The sequence below is a fragment of the Numida meleagris genome, chromosome 5, assembly GCF_002078875.1.
Source record: "Numida meleagris isolate 19003 breed g44 Domestic line chromosome 5, NumMel1.0, whole genome shotgun sequence".
NCBI classification, from domain to species: Eukaryota; Metazoa; Chordata; class Aves; order Galliformes; family Numididae; genus Numida; species Numida meleagris.
In genome coordinates, this window is record NC_034413.1 from 20,143,769 (window position 1) to 20,162,609 (window position 18,841).

The following is an 18,841-nucleotide window of genomic DNA, read 5'->3' on the forward strand; positions in this document are numbered from 1 at the left end:
AGCATGGTGTTTAGATACACAGTTGTCTCCTAGCTTGCAAGTAGCTGCTCCACACAAAATCCAGAGGCTTTCCTTAGCTACAGGCACCTGATACACTATTACTAAGAGGTGGAGAGTGATCACAACTAAAAGAATTTAATCAGAATTTAAAAATTAGCTGTTTTACTTCAACTCTCTTGCAGAAGAATAGAAAAGTAGAAGACGTGATTATACAGCACAACAACAAGGGAAGCTTGCAGTTTTGGAGAAAGAAACTACACAGCTCCTCAATACAACTTTTTAGCACCTTGTACTAGAGTCGAGGTACTTCACTAAATATTAGTGAGCTAACCATAAAAACATGTTTTGCCAGGAAAGCAATGACCTCAAGTTCAGAACGTTAAAAACAACAACAACAAACAACCCCACCCATCAGTTATGATATACTTACCTTCAGCTTCCTTCTAGCATTGAACTTTCTCAAGCATTCCACAGTCTCCTGCCTGTGCATCATTGAAGCAACAGTGGATCGTTGCTGAAAAACAGGAACAGAAAAATAAATCAGCAACTTAGCCTGACTAAATCATATGGGAGAGCTCTCCCTGCTAGCACATAAGCATAATATGCAAACCAACATGGCTGAACCTCTCATCACTGCACAGCTGTAAAACATGGCAACCGATTCATAGCTTACAAACTTCCCAAACTAGCAGGAAATATCTAGTCAGGATGACCATGACTGTGCCTAAGAAACAATATGACTCAAGTACAGGTGAGTATCAATGCTTCACGTCTTCTACACACATTATGGGTCAAAATACTAACAAAGCAAAGTCAAACTTACAAGCATATCCATGAAGGTCTGACTTGCAGACAATACAGAAAATATAGATATTGCATTAGGAATGGCCTCAAATGGAAAATTCCAAGCAGTAAGTAAATATTAGTGAGTGGCAGCCATTCTGGTAACTCCTTGAGTCTAAGTGCCTGACTAACAGAGACTTCAGCATCTTTGCGTCAGTTTTACAGTAATAGATTTTCAGTGTCTAAGAGGAATAATAATATGGATCTATTGCATCAATGCGAAAACCAGAGCATAATCTCTAGCCAGTGATGCACACCTGTCACACACAGTTGACTGGGATCCCATCAGCTGCAAAAAGAGAGCTTCCCAGAAGTGCTGACAGTCATTTAGAGCACATGAGGAAACCAGAGACTGATGCTGCCAGGCATTTAGAGCACATGAGGAAACCAGAGACTAATGCCAAAGTAGCTGTTGCTCATGCACAGAGCTGCAAGCCTGTATTCCCTTTACAAGGACAGTGGGAGAATGACTAACTTGGCAGATCAGACTGTACAAGCCAGCCATTACCTTTTTTCTGCTTGGAAGAAAATCTGCAGTGCCCAAGAGAACTATAAACCACACTCAGATTCAGCTAGTTCCATAGGACAACTCTGACTTTGACATTCTGACTTTGAAGCTAGTCACCTGCTGTACTATACACCACCACCACCAGTGAGGAGGGAGAAGGTAACTAAGCTGTGTTCCACCAGAACTTTGATGGTCACTACTTATCCAGCCTCCTTTGAAGTGACATTGATTCCCACTTGTTGAACTCTGCCTTAAGAGAATCAGGATGTACTTCCGAAGTTCAGAGATGCTAAAACTCAGTGATTCAGATAAAATGTTAAGACTTTTTCTCACATCTATTTCAGAGCAATACCTCTCCAGTATGAAGACCTATGTTGTGTGTATGTAGACCACAAATGGAAACAGATTGGGTAAAGGACTGAAACGGCTATGAAGTGAAATCAAACTCCCCTAACTCAGAGAATGAAAGCCTTTCTTACACTATTTTATATTATGCTGTCATGGGGAGTGAGCTATAAAACGTACAGCTTTGGTTACAGGCACTGGAACAAATGTTAAATATACAGGAACTGCTAGTGATGACAAACATGCACAGAGTGAAAAAAACAACCCCTCAGGGATGCACAAAGTCTCAGCTAGTGCAAAGTTTTGACTTCCAAGTAACTTATTACTTGATAGCTCACACTACACTTCTGTTACACAGATGTTCACATAAATAAGGTTAAATAGCTAATTTGTTGTTTTGTGGAGGAAGGAAAAATTACCATAATTTCTGAAGAACAAATGAGTTAAGGAACACATTAGATATCTAGAAAGTAGAAGTATGTTATGGTATTACAACAGCATCTGGTTAGACTTAGGTGGAAATATTTAATCTGCAAAGATAAAAAAAAGTGTGCCATTGCCCTATGCCCACTCCCAGCTACGTTCTGGGATTTCCTTGCCAACTTTGCAAAAGATGAAAAATACCCACGTGTGGAGTCTGGTAGCGCAAAAAAACTACATAGGAAGAACAGCAAAAAATGTTTCACTGCTTTCAAATTTACAACCAGTTAAGCTGAAACGCAGCAGAAATGTTCCAACATTGCAAAGATGTAGTGCAATAAACTGAAGTAGGAGGGGAAGAACAAAATAATCCTAAAATATTTTGTCTGAAGCTAAACTCCATCTGACATTTTAGGATGATACGTATTGGAATTGGAGATGTGGAGAAAAACAGAAACTATCAACATTCATAAGACTTGTAAAAGAAAGGGGCATTTGTTTTTTCCTACAATGGCAATAAAAGCACCACAGCATGACAAAGTTGGCTTGTTGAAGGTCAGCCTCCAAAAATCACAATCTGATAGATTTATAATATTCTGGGCTCCTCTGCAGCTAAGTCTTCTTGATGCGTCAGTTCAGGGTAAACCACAAATCAAACTGTAACAGAGAAAAACACTTACGCAGACCCATGGATGTTTGAGAGCCTGGTCAGCTGTGATGCGCTTTGCTGGGTTTATTGTCAGCATCTGGTTGATCAAATTCTTTGCTTCAGGAGTCACAGTGTCCCACTCAGGTGATGGGAACTGAAAGAGGAAGAAGAAAAAGATGATGAACTGAAAATATCCTTTCCTACTAGCAGAAGAGATTCTCTCTTTTACACATCTGAACTCCAGCTCTTGGCACTTTTAATACCAGGGCACTTTTAATACCAGGACTATATATTTGCAGAAAACCATACATTTTGCGAAAACTCACGCTGAATGAATCCAGCAAATGAATTGTACCATACAGTAGGACATACCTGTACCATTCATCAGACACAGGCAGATGTCTCATCATTCGTACCTCTGAACTTCTTTCATACTCAACAGTCAAAGTAAAGTCATAGGTCTTTTTGACAGAATTCTGACATAAAGACGAGCACTATGTTCTTTTATCCTACCTTCCTCTTTCTCCAACATGCAAAGAAGCTGTAACAGCATATACAAAAGTCACAAACATAACTGTACCGAAGCTTCATGAAAGCAATAACCACTGACACAAAAATCCCATCATGTATATCTTCCCTACCATAAAGCACAGTATCCTGGAACAGTACCAGTCACTTAGGCCTAGCAATGCATTGGCAAGTTGTTTGCAAGCATCTATCATACTCAAAAACATTACTTAGGGAGCAAGAGAAATGCTTGGAGAGAAGGGAACACAGAAGCATGGAAACAAAGAAAATAATCTCAAATAGTTTAGCTGCTGGTCATTGGTGAGGGGGGTAACTCATCTCTCCTATGATTCCAGTGATGATGAGATGTTTACACCATCCTCCAGATTCTTGCATATGGTACAGATGACAGCATGCTAAAACAAAATGTGGTAAGTCTCACTCTTATGAATCTATTGACCAAACACGGGTGAACTTGAGACCACAGAGAACTGCTGTTGGGCTAAATGTTCCCTGTCTTTAAAGAGGAATCAGGGAGAAGAAGACTGATCAATCCTGAGACGACTTTCTTACAGTACTACAACATTAAAAAAAGTTTATCCCATTTCTTTTCTCCTGCATTTTGTACTTTGCTCAGTTGGATCATGAAAATGCACTCATCATATTAGATTTATCAGCTTACTTCTGCATTCTCAGACATCAGCAAAATATTATACAATTTGCTCTGAAAACACTGAAGAAGGCTACTCAAAAATGATAATAGCTCTCAACCAGGACACTTCCCACACAGTCCAACCTTGAAATATTCATAACAATGCCTTGCAAAACCCCTCTCCGACAGCACAAGGTCCAATTTACAATTGTCATTGCCTCCATAGGCACTGATAAAAGTCCAGTGCTGGGGTAAGGACACCAAGGAGTATGCACTAATAAAACTTGAGCTGTTTTCTGCCACACAGATAAGGGGAAGAATCTACTGTAATCTCTTCATTCTAGATAAGAATTCAAAAACAAGTAGATGAACTATTGGAGGCACAGGGATCAGGCAATTCAATCCTCATGATTTACAGAAAGTGTTGGCTATTTAATCCCTGAAGTGCTTTGAAAATCCCCATCTACACAATTAGTGCAAAATCACTTCAAATGAGAACAAGCAACACAGAAAGAACACAGCAACAAAAGGGGTAGGAAGGCAAGAGACAAACACACATCCATTTAAGGCTATCAAATACGAAGACATCACTTTCTTCTCTCTCAGGAAGCCACTGAGCCAAGACACAGGGTAAGGCAGATCTTTGTTCTCACCAGCATAGCAGCTCTCATGCTCTCAGGCCCGGAATGTGGGAGGCAGCTGAGGTCCAGCAGAACCTCAACTCCTTCCCCCCATCCAAGCCCAACAAAATAAACTGCCCGACTGCCTCTTAATACTCACGTCTGCAGGCTTCAAGCTAAGATTTCTAGGAAGTCATTTTCTCCCCCCAAGCCTCTCTTCATGTGGAAGACCTTATGTCAAACATTCAAATTGTTATGTCTAGACCATACCCGACATAATCTTTGCTCCCCAATGCTAATCTCTTTCCTACTCCTTTCCTTCAGGCACCTCTTACACCTCAGTTTTGCTATTCTCTGAGAACAATTCCAGAAGTGCCTGGTTTTCACTACAGCCTCCAACCCAACACACTGATCCCTCCACAAAAACACTCCTCCAAAGTCTCTTGCCATTCAAGTCTTCTCACCGGACTCCTCATACTCCACTGCTGGAATAAATTCCACTGCAACACAGAGAAGACAGGAAGCCCTAATGTAAGCTATTATTCTACAGAACAGTTCCCAACATTTTTAATCGGGCTTTGATAAAGACAGGCTTCTCCATTCTACCTTCCTTCTGCTCCTCTTCAAGTGTTAACATTGCCTACATTTTCAGCACTTTGTGGCAAACACAGTAGAAAACACCATTGCCCACCATCTCCACTTTCAGCTCTGCATTTTCCCTAATGACCAACAATGTCTCGATGCCCTCTGCGATGCTGTCCACATATCCTCTCAGTAGCCCCAAACAGGACTGTATCCCAGGCAGAGAAGACGAGATGTATGAGCACACCAAACATCATTTTGCACAGTAGCTTGGGGCCTGCTGCTGGACGCCAAGATAATGCCATGTTTTGGATGGCTTCTACACCCATGCAGGTACTCAGCAAGAAAGTGCCCTTACGTCATAGGCTCCGGCTTTGATCTGCTGATAGAGTTTGTGCTGATCTTCATCCCAAAAGGGAGGGTACCCCACTAGTAATATGTACAGAATCACTCCTGGGAGGGAGAGACACAGATACACTCTGGTTAGGCTAATATGCCAAGTACTCCTTCAGCCCATCTACCTTCCCTCTTGACAGTCCCCAAGGCAATGACTACTCTAGATCTTCACTTGTCATCATATTTAATTCTCCAAGGTACTAAAAGACAGTACAAACTTCTCCTCTTTTGTATCTCATCTTGGCACTTCATGTTCAGTTCTTAACCCCAGCCATCAGGAGCTAGAACAGGTGCATGATGTCCGTTACCCTCCTCCCCCATTATCATGGCTGGTGAACCATGACTCCCAGCTGCTTTCATGATAAATGAAGTCACATCCCCTGGGGTTGCTGTGCAGCAGGGGACTTTTTAGGAAAGAATCAGTTTTTAGATGCTTGCTGTGCACGGTCTTGGGACAAAAATGTCAGTGATAAAACTATCACTCCTGGCCTGCAGATAACCATACAATCCATGTCAGGCAACACAGATATCACCTGTCTCTAAACTTATCAGTCTCAGATACATTTACACCTCTCTTCGGTATTTCATTTTCTACACAGTTAGTGTGATAGGAAATTGCTGCAGTGGCCTAAAAACAACTGACTCTGCAAAGCACAGAACAGTCCTATCTCAAGTCTCATACATCTGATGGATGGCCTGAAGAAAGAATTAGGAGCCAGAATCAAAAGAGTTTAGGCTCAAGCAGTAACTCCATCTACACAAGGTGCTTATTCTCAAGTGTCTTCATCTCTCCACCCAACAAGGAGCACTGCATACCCTCCCAGCAATAGGCTGTAAGGAATTGCTCCTATATATGAAAAGGTTGTGTAAGTATAAAATATTTGGACAGAATCTTACCACATGCCCATATATCGACTGGTTTTCCATAAGGATCTTTTCTTAAGACTTCAGGGGAGAGGTAGCCTGGAGTGCCAGCAAACCCTGCCAGAAAATGGATGACGTAAAGTACAGTCCTCAAGCAGAATAGGTATCTTACCACATCATAAAATCCACTACCAGTAACCAACAAATTTCAAGACCTGTCATCCCCAACCTCATATTTAACAAAGGTGCCTCTAGTTAGACCAACAGAAAGGGACAAAAAAAAAAAAGAGAGAGAGAAAGAAAGAAAGAAAACCAGATGAGGCTGAGCATCTACGTATTGCAGGAAGAATAGAAAAACAGAAAAGAGGGAGGGAGCATGGCAACCAGCTGGGCACAAACTCATACATCATATATCTCATATGCTTCACATCATTGTTACATGTAATGGCTTAGAGTTTGAGAATGCTAGACACAGATGGGACATATCCCATTACCAAACGGTGTGGGCAGATCAGGAGAAGTAGCTGTCTCTCCAGAATCTCCACAGCACTGCAGAGTCTCAGAGCTGATGTTAAGCCTGAGAAGGTCTCATTTCTAATTATGTTTTACCTAAACAAAGATACAGTAAAGATCCAAATGTGCCTGAGGAGGCCAGTTGAAGTGCATTTCTGTAAAATGACCAAACAAAATTCCAGATCTCTGCACTAAGTAGTAGGAAAGTTTGGATCAGGGTCTAAACTTAGCAGTTGCATTCATCTCTGACTCTAGCATCTACTAAACAATAACAAGAAAAATGGAGGAATACATAGACATTTTTTTCTGTCATTATGTCTTTCCTCTATTGCACAGAGGCTCATGCCTGAGGGCCTACAGGCTGGGATGCTGGATGTAGCTACGCCAAACACATGCAAGCATGCTGGAAGAGCTGAGAGAGAATACTTAAGGAGGGTGCAACTCAATCAGTAAGGGGGTGAGCAAAAGCGGGAGACCTCAAACATTCTTACCAAACCAGGCCTGCTGCTCTCCCTGCACTTCAATAGCCAGTCCGAAGTCAGCCAGTTTGACAGCAGCACCTTTACATTTACTTGCCAGTAACAAATTCTCTGGCTGGGGAGAAGAAAGAAAAAAAAAAGGCGGGGTAAGAATGAAAGACATATCCTCATTAAAACCTCCTATCTTTGTATTCACATCATTAAATTCAATCTGCTGACAGCAGGCACACACTTAAGCTGTTCAGGCGAAGGCAGAGCAACAGCAACAAATGGCCTTGACCTAGAGTGGCAGAAAATCTTCAAATCTAATACGAATCCTCTGTAAGAGTTGGAGCCTCTCCCAATCCAGCCCATACATTACATGCTGACACCAGAGGGCACTGACAGTACAGTTCCTGGAGCACAGATCCCAAAATTTGTTTTCGTCATCCCTGCAGAAAGTAATGTGGAGTGAGGGAGGAGAACGGGATGGCGCAGATACAATCTACAGTGATGTTTCTCTCCATGAACATTATACAGTCCTCAAGGCACTGGAAAAGTAAATATGATGCTAACAAGGTCTGCCAAATACAGAGCTGTAATGCAGGATGGCATCATCTAGATAGGCAGTAGCTTTCACCCCTTACAGAAAAAGCTTCAACCTTGAATTGGCAACAGCAGCGAGTGCTCTTGTATGCTGTTGTTTTCATGCTACAAATCCTTATATACAGTAGTGTTAAACATGTTATCTTGCTACTGCCACTGTCAACTGTACTATGTGCAACCATGTCATTTGCCCCAGGTGCCAGGAATGGGAGACAGACTTCTTCCTCCCCATCACGTGAATCTCACTTGAGTCACAATTCTGTTGTGTTCCAGTAGAAGACTTCAGCAGAAGTCTCACTACAGCTCCAAGAATTGTACTGAGACGGTCAACAGCTTCCTCGGCAGCAACAGAGCAGCTAGTTACAACAGACTAATTGAAACCTTAAAGCCTTTAAGGTGGTGGCTATTATAGATCAGCAGGAAACTCAACTCACAAACAGAGATGAGGAATGACAAAAGTCATTTCACATCTTACTCCCTTCTGATCATTTGTGCAATTCATATCAACTTCAGTTTTTAACCTAGACAGATGGAAGCCTGGAAATACAGAAATGAGACTTCATCTCAGTTTCACAAATCTAGTGAAGCTGTTTTTTAAATTCTCCTCACCATTTTCATCCCTCTGAAACATTCCATCCCTGTTCTGCCTGACAGGAATGAGATGTTATGCTCATTCACCTGCCTTAAAAGTACCGGGCACGCGCCTTGCTTTTGCTTTGAAAGTAAGGAGGAAAGCTTTGCCCATCACAGCCCTTGCCATAAATGGCATGAAAAGGAGGGGAATTGGTTCTCAATAAATTTGATGGCACTGGTTTCTCATTGTGTGGAAAAGCCTGCATTAATTAAGATATGAAAATTCACCAGTATAAACAGGTCCTTAAAGCAGCAGACCAGTGAAGCATTCTAAAAATCCCTCCCAACTTCAGGTCACACCTAGGCTTGGCCTGAAACACTGAAATTTAGGTCAGGCTTGTGCCAGCTAAGCATTATTTCCTTCTAAAATACAGCTACAAACACTGCAAGTCTAACAGTGTTTATCATCCGTGCATGTTTGCCAACATACGGATCACCTCAAGTTCCACACGCTTTCATAAGGAATGAATGCATTCCTCAATTTCTTACTGTCTTGTCCCTATTGTTCTGTCGAAGTTCTTTGACAGAACAAGAGCCAGAAGACCAGTTTACAAAAGATGCAAGAGACAACTTCATGCGAAGCAAGTTCTGCAGTTATTATACACTGATCCTGAAAGGCCAAGCTTTTGGCAAAGAGCTATAACATTAAATAAGGAGCATAGGATCGTTTATTGCTCAAAGGAATGGATAGTCCTCAGGCCTGGATAGCTTCAGTGAATTGGAGGAAGCAACAGAAGAAACATACTAAGTACTGTGGGGATTGTCTAGTTATAAACAAGTTAACAACTAACACAAACAAAACTTGGGAAACAAAATAGGTGATGTATAATCACAGGATACAAAAAAAACCTTACACCATCTTGCACTAGAAAACACTACCTATTTTCATAGAAGTCCTAATTTTGGGCAGTAGTGCCTCTTGGAGGTTGCCCTTCTCATGGGCAGGTATCAGCTCTAAATTCAGAGCAGTCATTCCAAGAAGACCACTTAGATCTTTCCACAGCTCTCTGAATCAGAAAGCCAAGAGTGTTGCATGGGAGCCTGCCAAAAATATGAAGAGCTAGTAGCTGTCCACTAAATAAAAACACTGGTTTGGGTTGAAAGACACCATAAAGACGTAATTCCAACCTCCCTGCTGTAGGTAGGAACACCTTCTACTAGATCAGGCAGCAGCAGAACACTGCCACTGATGCAACATGTTTTTTACTTCTCCCTTTGCAATGCGCAGGTGACCCTGCTTGAAGCAGGGGAGTTGGACTAGATGATCCCAAAGTGGTCCCTTCCAACCTCAACCATTCTGTGACTCTGTCAAAATATTTTTATACCTGTTATGCACTGTACAACAATCCAAAACCAACACTAGTAGCAGGTGTCATTGTGCATTAATTTCACTGGACCACTGGTGGTCATCACCATCCCCACGTTAGACAGAGAAGGCTGCAGGGCATGCAGACCTTCCTGCACAACCTCTTTGTTCCGGAGCCTGCCCAGCTCCCAGTACAGCTGGCACCGTGTGTGAAGGGAGTTTTAAGTAACTCCACTGTGGGGGCTCTGGGTCTATAAATGTGTCAGAATGTGGCAGACAGCTGATTTACTCGTTCTACCAGCCAGCAGTTTTGTTTTTTGATTAAAAGCTTTTGCTGATGAGAAAAGAAATAAATGACATGAAAAATTCTTGTGCATTTATGTCCTAGCCCAATGGCATGTGTTTGGCAACAGTGAAGAATAAAAATATACACGTTCTATGTAGACAAACTCATCCTGGCAGATTGAACAGAGGGTGCCCCAGGTCTCTAGAGATCTCTTCAACAGCAGACTAGAAAGTGTCCTTCGTTATAATGAATCCTACCCAAACTTCTCTGAAGTTCTACTGCTGTCTGATACCACAACTACCCCATACTGGAGCTGCCTCAGAGATGCTGAGAGCTGACAAAGTTCATGAAGAAAGAAAACTTCCTTGGGAACTCAGTACATCCTCTAGGAAAATCCGAAGGAGTGAATTTGTGCTTCAGGAACATCTGTGCCCTGCTATAGTGAAGGGAAACAAAATGAAAACAAACAAATAAAAAATACAAAAGACAAGGCCCTGCCAGCTGGCAACATAATTCCTATCTTGCCTCTTCTAACAATGCCCTGGCTGCTCCTCAGCCTCTGTGGCATGGAGGAAATATTACCTTCAAATCCCTGTGCACGATATCATGCTGGTGAATGTGATTCACACTCTCCAGTATCTGATGAATACAGTGGCTGCAAGATAAAGGGAGAGACACACAGAGTTACGCATGTGCACACATACACTTGGCACCTCATCCCAGAACATTTCCCTAACTTTTATATTCGTATTATAGAGAGCTGAATCCCTTGGTTGTGCCCACAGGATGCCACAGCTCAGTGTTGTCACCACTCAACACTCCCACCCGCTCAGTAACAGGATGCTAGGCATCCTAGCTACAGCAGGACCACAAAGCCTCTTGCCTACCTCCCACTGTCTCCTTCCTTTCCTTTCCACCGCACCAAGCGTCTCACTTGTTCCTCTAGCCAGTAACGCCCACCCTGCACAGGAAACTGAGGCACCGAGGTAGCTGCAAAAGCAGCAGCTGAGATTGGACACACATGGCCCAGCACTCCAGGAAACACTGCGCGGCGTTACTCCAAGCACAGAATAAAATTTAGAAAGCATCAAACCCCTCCAGCAAGTCCAGGATGAAGACTCCTGGGTGCCTGCCAGTTTGCAAAGCTTTAAAAGCAGCATCTCAAGCACTTTACATACACAATGTGTGCACACACCCGCTTACTGGGTGCCTTTTAAGTACAGATCCCACTTAAGAGGTTAGCAATCTGAAAAGCAGACTCAGTCTCTGTTGAACACAGTGTGCCACGCTGCCCCAGCTCACAGAAAACTGATGCTTCTGCCACTCTTTGCTGTAATCACAGAGACAAAAGCAATCCCACATTTACACCTGTCACATTAGAACAGTGCAACACATCCATTGAAGAGATTTCTGGTTGAAACGATCTATTCTGACACAAATTTACTCGGCTCCTACTGTGACTGCAGAAAGAAGTCGGCATTTTGGCAGCCTGCATGGCCGGGCATTAAGCACCCAGACTCAGATGGGTTGTGTTTGTGAGCTCACTGTCCCCTCGCTGAATTCTGCTCATCGCATGGGAACAAATTAAAAATACTTCAGTGGAAGGAAACTGTCTACTGGAAAAGATGGGAAGAGACTGAGGGAAGGAAGAGGAGAGGAGATACAGCCCCTGTGTATGTTACCCCTGCCTCCCCAGAGCCGGCAGCACAAGCCTCGGAGTTGGAGTCCATGAATATCTCCTTGCTCCCAAAACAAAAATGTATAATTAGAACAGAGCTGAGTCTGAGTGAGTGAGATTTTCTGGCCAAAAATGGCAAAAGTGTGAGGTGTCCCAGGCGAGCCAAGCACGGCAGATTGGCACAGAACTTGCTCCCTCGCTCTCCCAGCCTGCTCTGGAATTCAGCTCAGCATGGGGGGAGAAAGGGAGGAGTTTCATTCTGTCATCTTATGGGCACTGTAAGTCTTGTCCAGCTTAAAGTCAGAGGGCTGAGCACCCCCAGGAAGGCTCACACAGCTTCTCCCTCTCCCCCAGCACAGCCAATAGTTTCCTGAGCAATGTTGGTCACAGTCAGCTCTTCATCACTTCAGAGAACAGGTACTGCCAAGAGAGGCAAAGGGAAGGCTGATGATAAACTCCAAACTTCCCAACTTCAAGGTGGAACAAGTCAAGTGACTGTGTGTCTGTCTGAGATGCCATGCCTACTATCCATGCATACACCCCAATGGAAACCTCTACAGAGCTTTCAGATCCTCCAGGAGCTCCACCAGTGACAAGCCCACTGGCCTTGCCCATCGGCAGATGGCTCACCAGCAGAGCTCGTGGCTCAGCACCTCATCTGAAAGCATCATGCAATGCCTAGAAGAAAGTGGTTGTAAGTGTACCACATGGAAAGCAAATAAGCACCCACAGGCTGCGCAAGAGTACGTATACAAACATGCCATTCTCTTTCCTTCCTTGCATTCAGGAAAGGCACGCTCTCTGTAGCACTGCTTCTATCCAACCTGGTGTGCTTACCACTTCAGGATGAGCTTCCTCAAAGTACTGCCTGCCAAACTCACTTTGCAGCAACATTCACTGCTCCCTTCTTACCCCTCTCCTCTCACGGCTCTCAATTCATGCTCCAGCAAGGGGGTAGTATGGGATGTGGACAAAGATACAGAATAAGTAATGATGAAACAGCATCATCAGGCCATTCTTAAGGCCTGCTACAGCAGAACAGGAGCTGCCTGAACCCAGATTTGTTTCCAGGTGCTCCCCATCCAGCAGACAGACAGCTCAAAGGCATCCCCAGCTATTGCTGCGCAAATTACTCTGCATTAACAGCAAAGGGACAAGCACAGCCCAAAGCTTACACATGGAAGAAAGGGGGAACACTCAGAAGAAAGAGGGGCACAGCTTGAAACCTTATTAAAATAGAAAGGCATACGTTATGCCTTTTTTTCACTGCAACAATCAGCTTACCATCAGAGAGCTTTCACAGAATCATAGCCTTTAAAGCCCCTCTTTCACTCCCACTCCATAAAACCATTACCTAAACAAAGGCAACTTGAACAGGTCTGCCCAAAAGCAGCAGCATGTCACTGGAGGCCTCGCTATGGGAAGGCAGACGCCAAGCAGACAGAGCTCTCACACAGCCAGAGGACAGCTCTCCCCTGTGTTACTCACTAAGGACACCCTGCCACCAGTCACCAGGAAGGTCAGGCGGACAAAGCCGCTAGCAACAGAGCTCCCAGCAAAGAGCACACCACTACAGCAGCATCTGCAGGCAGCAAGAGCTGGAGCTGCGGCGAGTCAGGCTGGTCGGTGACAATAGTTTATGCTAATAGCAGAAAGAGGAATTGCTTTTTCCAGATAGGGAGCAAGAGTTGCAGAACAAAGCCATGCACAGAACATCAGTCAGGAAATTCATCCTGCTTGCCAACACACATGGCACACACAGAAGTGTCTGGAAACAGTCTTACCTGGCATCTGCTTCACTGTAGTACTCTCTGGCAACAATATCTTCAAATAGCTCCCCACCAGTAACCCTGGAGTATAAAAGAACGGTTGTTACAGCTCCTGTCCAAGCCTAGCCAACCAAGCCTAGCCAGAAGGCTGTACGGGACCTGTGCTGCCTCTAGGCTCACATACTTTCCCCACAGCCCTGCTGCAGCCTATGCTGAGCACCCTCCACAGGAACCTGTGGTATGGAAGGACAAGGGCAGCTCCACAACCACGTCACCAGCACTGGCAGTGTACAGGACGCCCTCAATGCACTGAGCACAAAATGCCCATGCATTTCTACAGGGCTCAGTCAATACTATGTTCGGGCAGACAGGCCTTCCTTTGATCCCTGCAGACTGCTTCAGGGACAAAAGTAAGAAGTAGCCACTGTTTGCCATCCCACACTTGTACCTGCTGCCAGGAGCTTTCCTGGTCTATCCCCTACCACACAGTCAATGAATTTTTTGTGAAGTGAACTAGTTTTGTACAGCTCTTGGAAGAGAAAGAGATAATTGTACTAATTCAGGTGTTTCTTATTCTGCTCTTACTCAACCATCCACGTGTCTGTATCGTTGATGAAGCAACAAAGCCAAAGAAAGACACTTACAGATCAAAGACGAGGTAATGGAAGCCTTCTTCTGAAATACTGTCATGGAGTCGCACTGCAAAAACACAATCAAGAAATGGAGATTTACAGAGCATGTAGCAAATATGACACTTCACAAATCAATCCTAGCCACATAGGCAAGCTCTACCTCAACCCAGTTCATTAATTCCCCATGCCCTTCAATTTGTGTGCTCACTTAGTGACCTATTTCCTTTTCTTATCTCGAAGGAACAGATGGGTGTCCTTCACATACACCCACCTCAACCCAGTGCCAAAACAAACTCTGAATGCCTTTGACCATTCGTTCTCCTCCTCTAACACTTCAGTACTCTCCTGTCACATCTACCCACTGCCCTCCATGCTCACGTTTTGCAGTCTTTCCCCACTTGTTCTTATTTTCCCCATGCCCTTTTCAGAATCTCCAAACAAAAATACAAACAAAAAATACCAAAATCCTTTGACAAGCCCACTTGCATGTTGGTGCTATCCATCTCCCTTCTACTTTTGTAAAGCTCAATGAAGCCAGTTCCTTCCCTTTACTTCCTTTTCCTGACTTCATTCCAACTTACACCCCCAACCAGTACCTAAAATCCAGACTCACTTTTGTTTCATGTTTTCTAATCTATTTGTTACTAAAGACATAACTGATCACAATTGTCCTCAAAATTTAATCCTCTCCCAACTTCCTCACATATCCCCTCCTGTTACCTAAATTAACTTCCATCTTTTCCCTTTTCTCATCCTCTTCACCACCAGGGCTGAGGTTGCACCCACGATGGGCTGCCCCGGATACTCTCCAAGATCTCTGGGGCCCTGTCATCCTTCCCCCATGTTACAAGCGGGAAACGACGATAATGATTACATTCATGTAGCCAACAGAAATGAATTTCTCTAGTAGTGCCATTTCCTCCTCTCTGAATCAAACCCTCACTTCCTTTGTTTCTTGGATTAATTCTAACCTAAGAGCAATACAAAATTAAGAGATCAGTTTCTCATATCTCCCCCTCCCCTTTTAGCTTTTCTCTCCTTCTGAAAAACTTCACTCTTTTCCTTGCCAATCAGAGTCACTAACTAGCAATCCTACTTGACTGAGTCCTTAAACTGTCACACCCAGACTAGGACAGGTTGTCTTATTTACATGATTCCATCTACAGGATTTCCCTATCGATTCATATAACTAGATGAGCCTAGACTGCAACACCTTGTAATTGAGTATTGACTGAAGTAACATTACTGTTCTCATCTCTACAAAAACAAGAGACTTATCCTGCTCTGCCACTTCAGCAGTACCTCTGCATCCCTTCCCTGTCTTCCATTCTTTTCCATGTAAAACACAAGTGACCTGTCTTGGCTTTTCCCAACACAATGATTATCTCTCTGCCAGCATCAAGAGGTCAGTTTGCACCTCTTATTGGCCCATGACGTAAGTTACCATCATCATCTTGGAAATGTTTCAAACCAGCACTTGGCACATGCTCCCATTTCATAGAAAACAACTGCAAATTTTCTCAGTGCTCTCTTCTTATCCTTCTTGCAGCTCTCCTTTCCTAGGGCACCCTTCTGCACGCATGGAAACACACACAAAATTAAGAGTAACATAGAAGTGGAGAGACCACTTCCTATACCTTCGCTAAAAGAATTTTATTCTTCCTTCCTGTATGCTCCAGCGTTTTTCCCTGCCATAATTTGCATGCTCTCCAGGTTGGTCTTTTGACCAACTTCCTCTCCTCAGCATTTCTTTTCATGGAAGGGGTTTGGGAGCAGTAATCCACAAGGCATAAGGCTGCAAACCAGTAAGTACGGTTAGGGGAACAATACTGCAGGTATTTGACATAAAACTGTTTCCTCCACTGAAAACAGAGATACAGCATCTTTAAGAATTAAATACCTCAAATAATACTCAGTAAAATAAATAGTGAAAATAAAAATCTCTTCCAAGTTTAAGTCTGCTTTGTAATAACTTCATTGCAATACAGCTTTTGTTTCTACAAGAACTTGCCCCCCGAGCACTTGGCAGAATCCAGCAGAGGTGGCATTACAAAAATAGAGTAGAAAGGTATCTCCTAGGAGAAAAAATTTCCATTCAAGACTGGGAACAAGACATGAAGTAGCTGAAACAAACACTTGGATTCCCAGCATAGGGTAAGTTTTTAATCCAATGCCATGAGATTTCCACCGCAAGACACAAGATTGTTTGATGTATATGCAAAAGGAAAATATATAAATGAGAACTAACACCCAGGACAGGCAAAAGCCTGTGCAGAAATCTTATAAAAAAGGAAGAACGAACAGATGGTGAAACTTCAAGGAAAGCTGAATGTGCTAATAAGGTCACGTCAGGTAACACTCAGTGTGCCAGAAAGCATTCTCCACCCTCTGGCACCTGAAAGGTCAGCAAAGTGCTGCCAGAAGCAGTGAATCAGAGGGAGGCAACACAAATGAGATCCCAACAGTGGAGGAGGACAGCCACCAGTGGGCCGAGCTGCAGCCAGGAACAGCAAACACTCCTCCAGGTAGCAGAAAGAAACAGTGAACTCTGAACTCTGACACAAAGATGCAGACAGCAAACTGCAACAAATATAAAACATGAAAGAGCTTTTTGGTAATATTTCTTTGTATCTGACAAAATCACTTTCCTCAGGACATTTTGAAAGAGGAAGGAAGCAGCAATTCAGCTGGCAAAGACTGGCAGAGGCAGCAGAAAGAGCCTTCAAGGACAGTAAAACATTGTTTGTGTACTTAGGTGCGGAACCACAACAGGAGAACAGAGAATTGTATTTATTGGCTTATAAATTCCAATGCCATATATCACCCTAAGGCTGCACAGCAAAAGAATAGAGCAGACCACGGAGGCAGGATGCAGGCCATTAACTTAACAAGGGAGCTGCTGCTTTGCCACCACCCAGAGCAACGCTGAACAAAACTTGCACGGGATTTAATTTGCTGAGGTAAGAAAGCTCACAGGTAATGCTGGAACAGCACAGAAGCAATAGGAAAGAAGGCAGTGGGCACCACCACCTTGCAAAGAAATAATTAGCAACAGCTCAAAACATCAGGCTTTAAGTGTGGAAGAGAGTGATGATGAGGCAGGTTGAGAAAGATTAAGAGAAGTCTGAATATACCAAAACTCTTCTGACTTTCAATTCTAGCCCACACCTGCTTCACACTGACATTGAAGGGAAGAGGTGAAAGCAATGCCTGGGGGTGGGAGTGCGAGAGCACCCAGTGCCTCTTTATGCTAACACACTGCCCACCGGCCCTGCCTGCGGCCCCCGAGCTGGCCTTCCCGCCCTGCAAGGACACAGCAGTCACGCCCTTGTGCCAGGAGCTGCACTGCTGACATGAAGCGCTCTGCTCTCAAACGCCTTGTGAACTATCCGCTTATAACAACACAGCCGTTTCCAAAACCATTTGGGCAGCCCATGAAACAGCACATAGTCAGAAGCAACTCCACCACCTTTACCTCATGTCAAGGATGAAAGCACTTAAAATGTTTCTTGGCCTCCCCTCCAATTTGGCTCAGACAGAAGATCCACATTGTTTTGACATTCATCACGGAGATACAAAACCATCAGACACCATCTGACACCTCCATCTCGCAGACAGCGTAGTGCCCGCTGCTTGAGCCCTGGCTGTGTGGGCTCTCCACGTGAAAAGAGGAAGCAGGCTCTCAGAACGCCACTTCCAAGAGGGGACACAGGGACCCAAGCACTGAGAGCTCTCCATTTCATATATTTTCCCAGGCAAAGTAGATCCCATTTGTTCCACAGGCTGCTGCTCCTGAAGAACCATCTAATGTCTCCATTACTACCACAAGTTCGGCTTCAACCAGCTGAGCGGAGTCCACGTGGCCTGCTCATACCTGTGTAACCTATTGACATGACAAGGTGAAAAATATAATCGTGTGTATACATTAGAAGAGGGTAAAAAGGAGTCATGAAAATTGACCATCTATAACAGGAAAAATGAAGAATTAATAAAAGAACTAATCCAGCTATTCTTTTGCTCCAAAATGTCAGAGACCCCTTTTCTTGCTCCTGCCATGGGAACAGTGATGTACAGCAGGCTAGACAGATGCGCACACCACAGAAAACTGCAAGTCACAGCAACGAGGAAATTGCACAATAGAAACACGGGGTCTCCCAAAAGACAAACAAACTACACAGGAGCCCAGAACTTGCCAAAGGAACCTGACCTTGTTCTATTCACCACAACATGAGGTAGATGATTTCTATTAGCTGATTTTGTCACCCAGAAGCAGCAATTCAAACCATATTTTCTTCCTAGACAAACGCTTTTACCGCAGGAATTCTTGCAGATGTAGAAAATCAGTCCCTGCCAACACCATGTACACTCATGGTCACCTTATGACTATTCCCATGTCAAAGACCTTTGATGGATGAAAGAACACTTACTGTGAAGGTTAGCAAGCACAGACAAGGAGAGGGGAGTGAGAAAACAGAAGCCAGTCAAACAAGGCAATACGTCAGTTACAGGATATGGCGAAAGACTTAGCCCAAGGTTTTAGAGCACACAAAAAATTCTCATTCACATAGAGCAAA

At 43.8% G+C, this 18,841-nt stretch overlaps 1 protein-coding gene across 6 annotated transcripts in view; it reads right to left on the minus strand.

The window, feature by feature from the left end:
* CAMK2G (calcium/calmodulin dependent protein kinase II gamma) overlaps positions 1–18,841 on the minus strand; it is a 115,206-nt gene that overhangs the window by 37,487 nt on the left and 58,878 nt on the right. For all 6 annotated transcript variants that reach the window (XM_021397756.1, XM_021397761.1, XM_021397758.1 and 3 more), the window contains exons 4-11: positions 14,280–14,334; positions 13,651–13,716; positions 10,771–10,843; positions 7,391–7,493; positions 6,420–6,503; positions 5,485–5,579; positions 2,797–2,919; positions 431–514 (exon numbers count right to left, since the gene is read on the minus strand). In XM_021397756.1, coding sequence (XP_021253431.1) covers positions 431–514; positions 2,797–2,919; positions 5,485–5,579; positions 6,420–6,503; positions 7,391–7,493; positions 10,771–10,843; positions 13,651–13,716; positions 14,280–14,334 — 683 coding nt within the window. The remainder of the gene's footprint in view (positions 1–430; positions 515–2,796; positions 2,920–5,484; positions 5,580–6,419; positions 6,504–7,390; positions 7,494–10,770; positions 10,844–13,650; positions 13,717–14,279; positions 14,335–18,841) is intronic.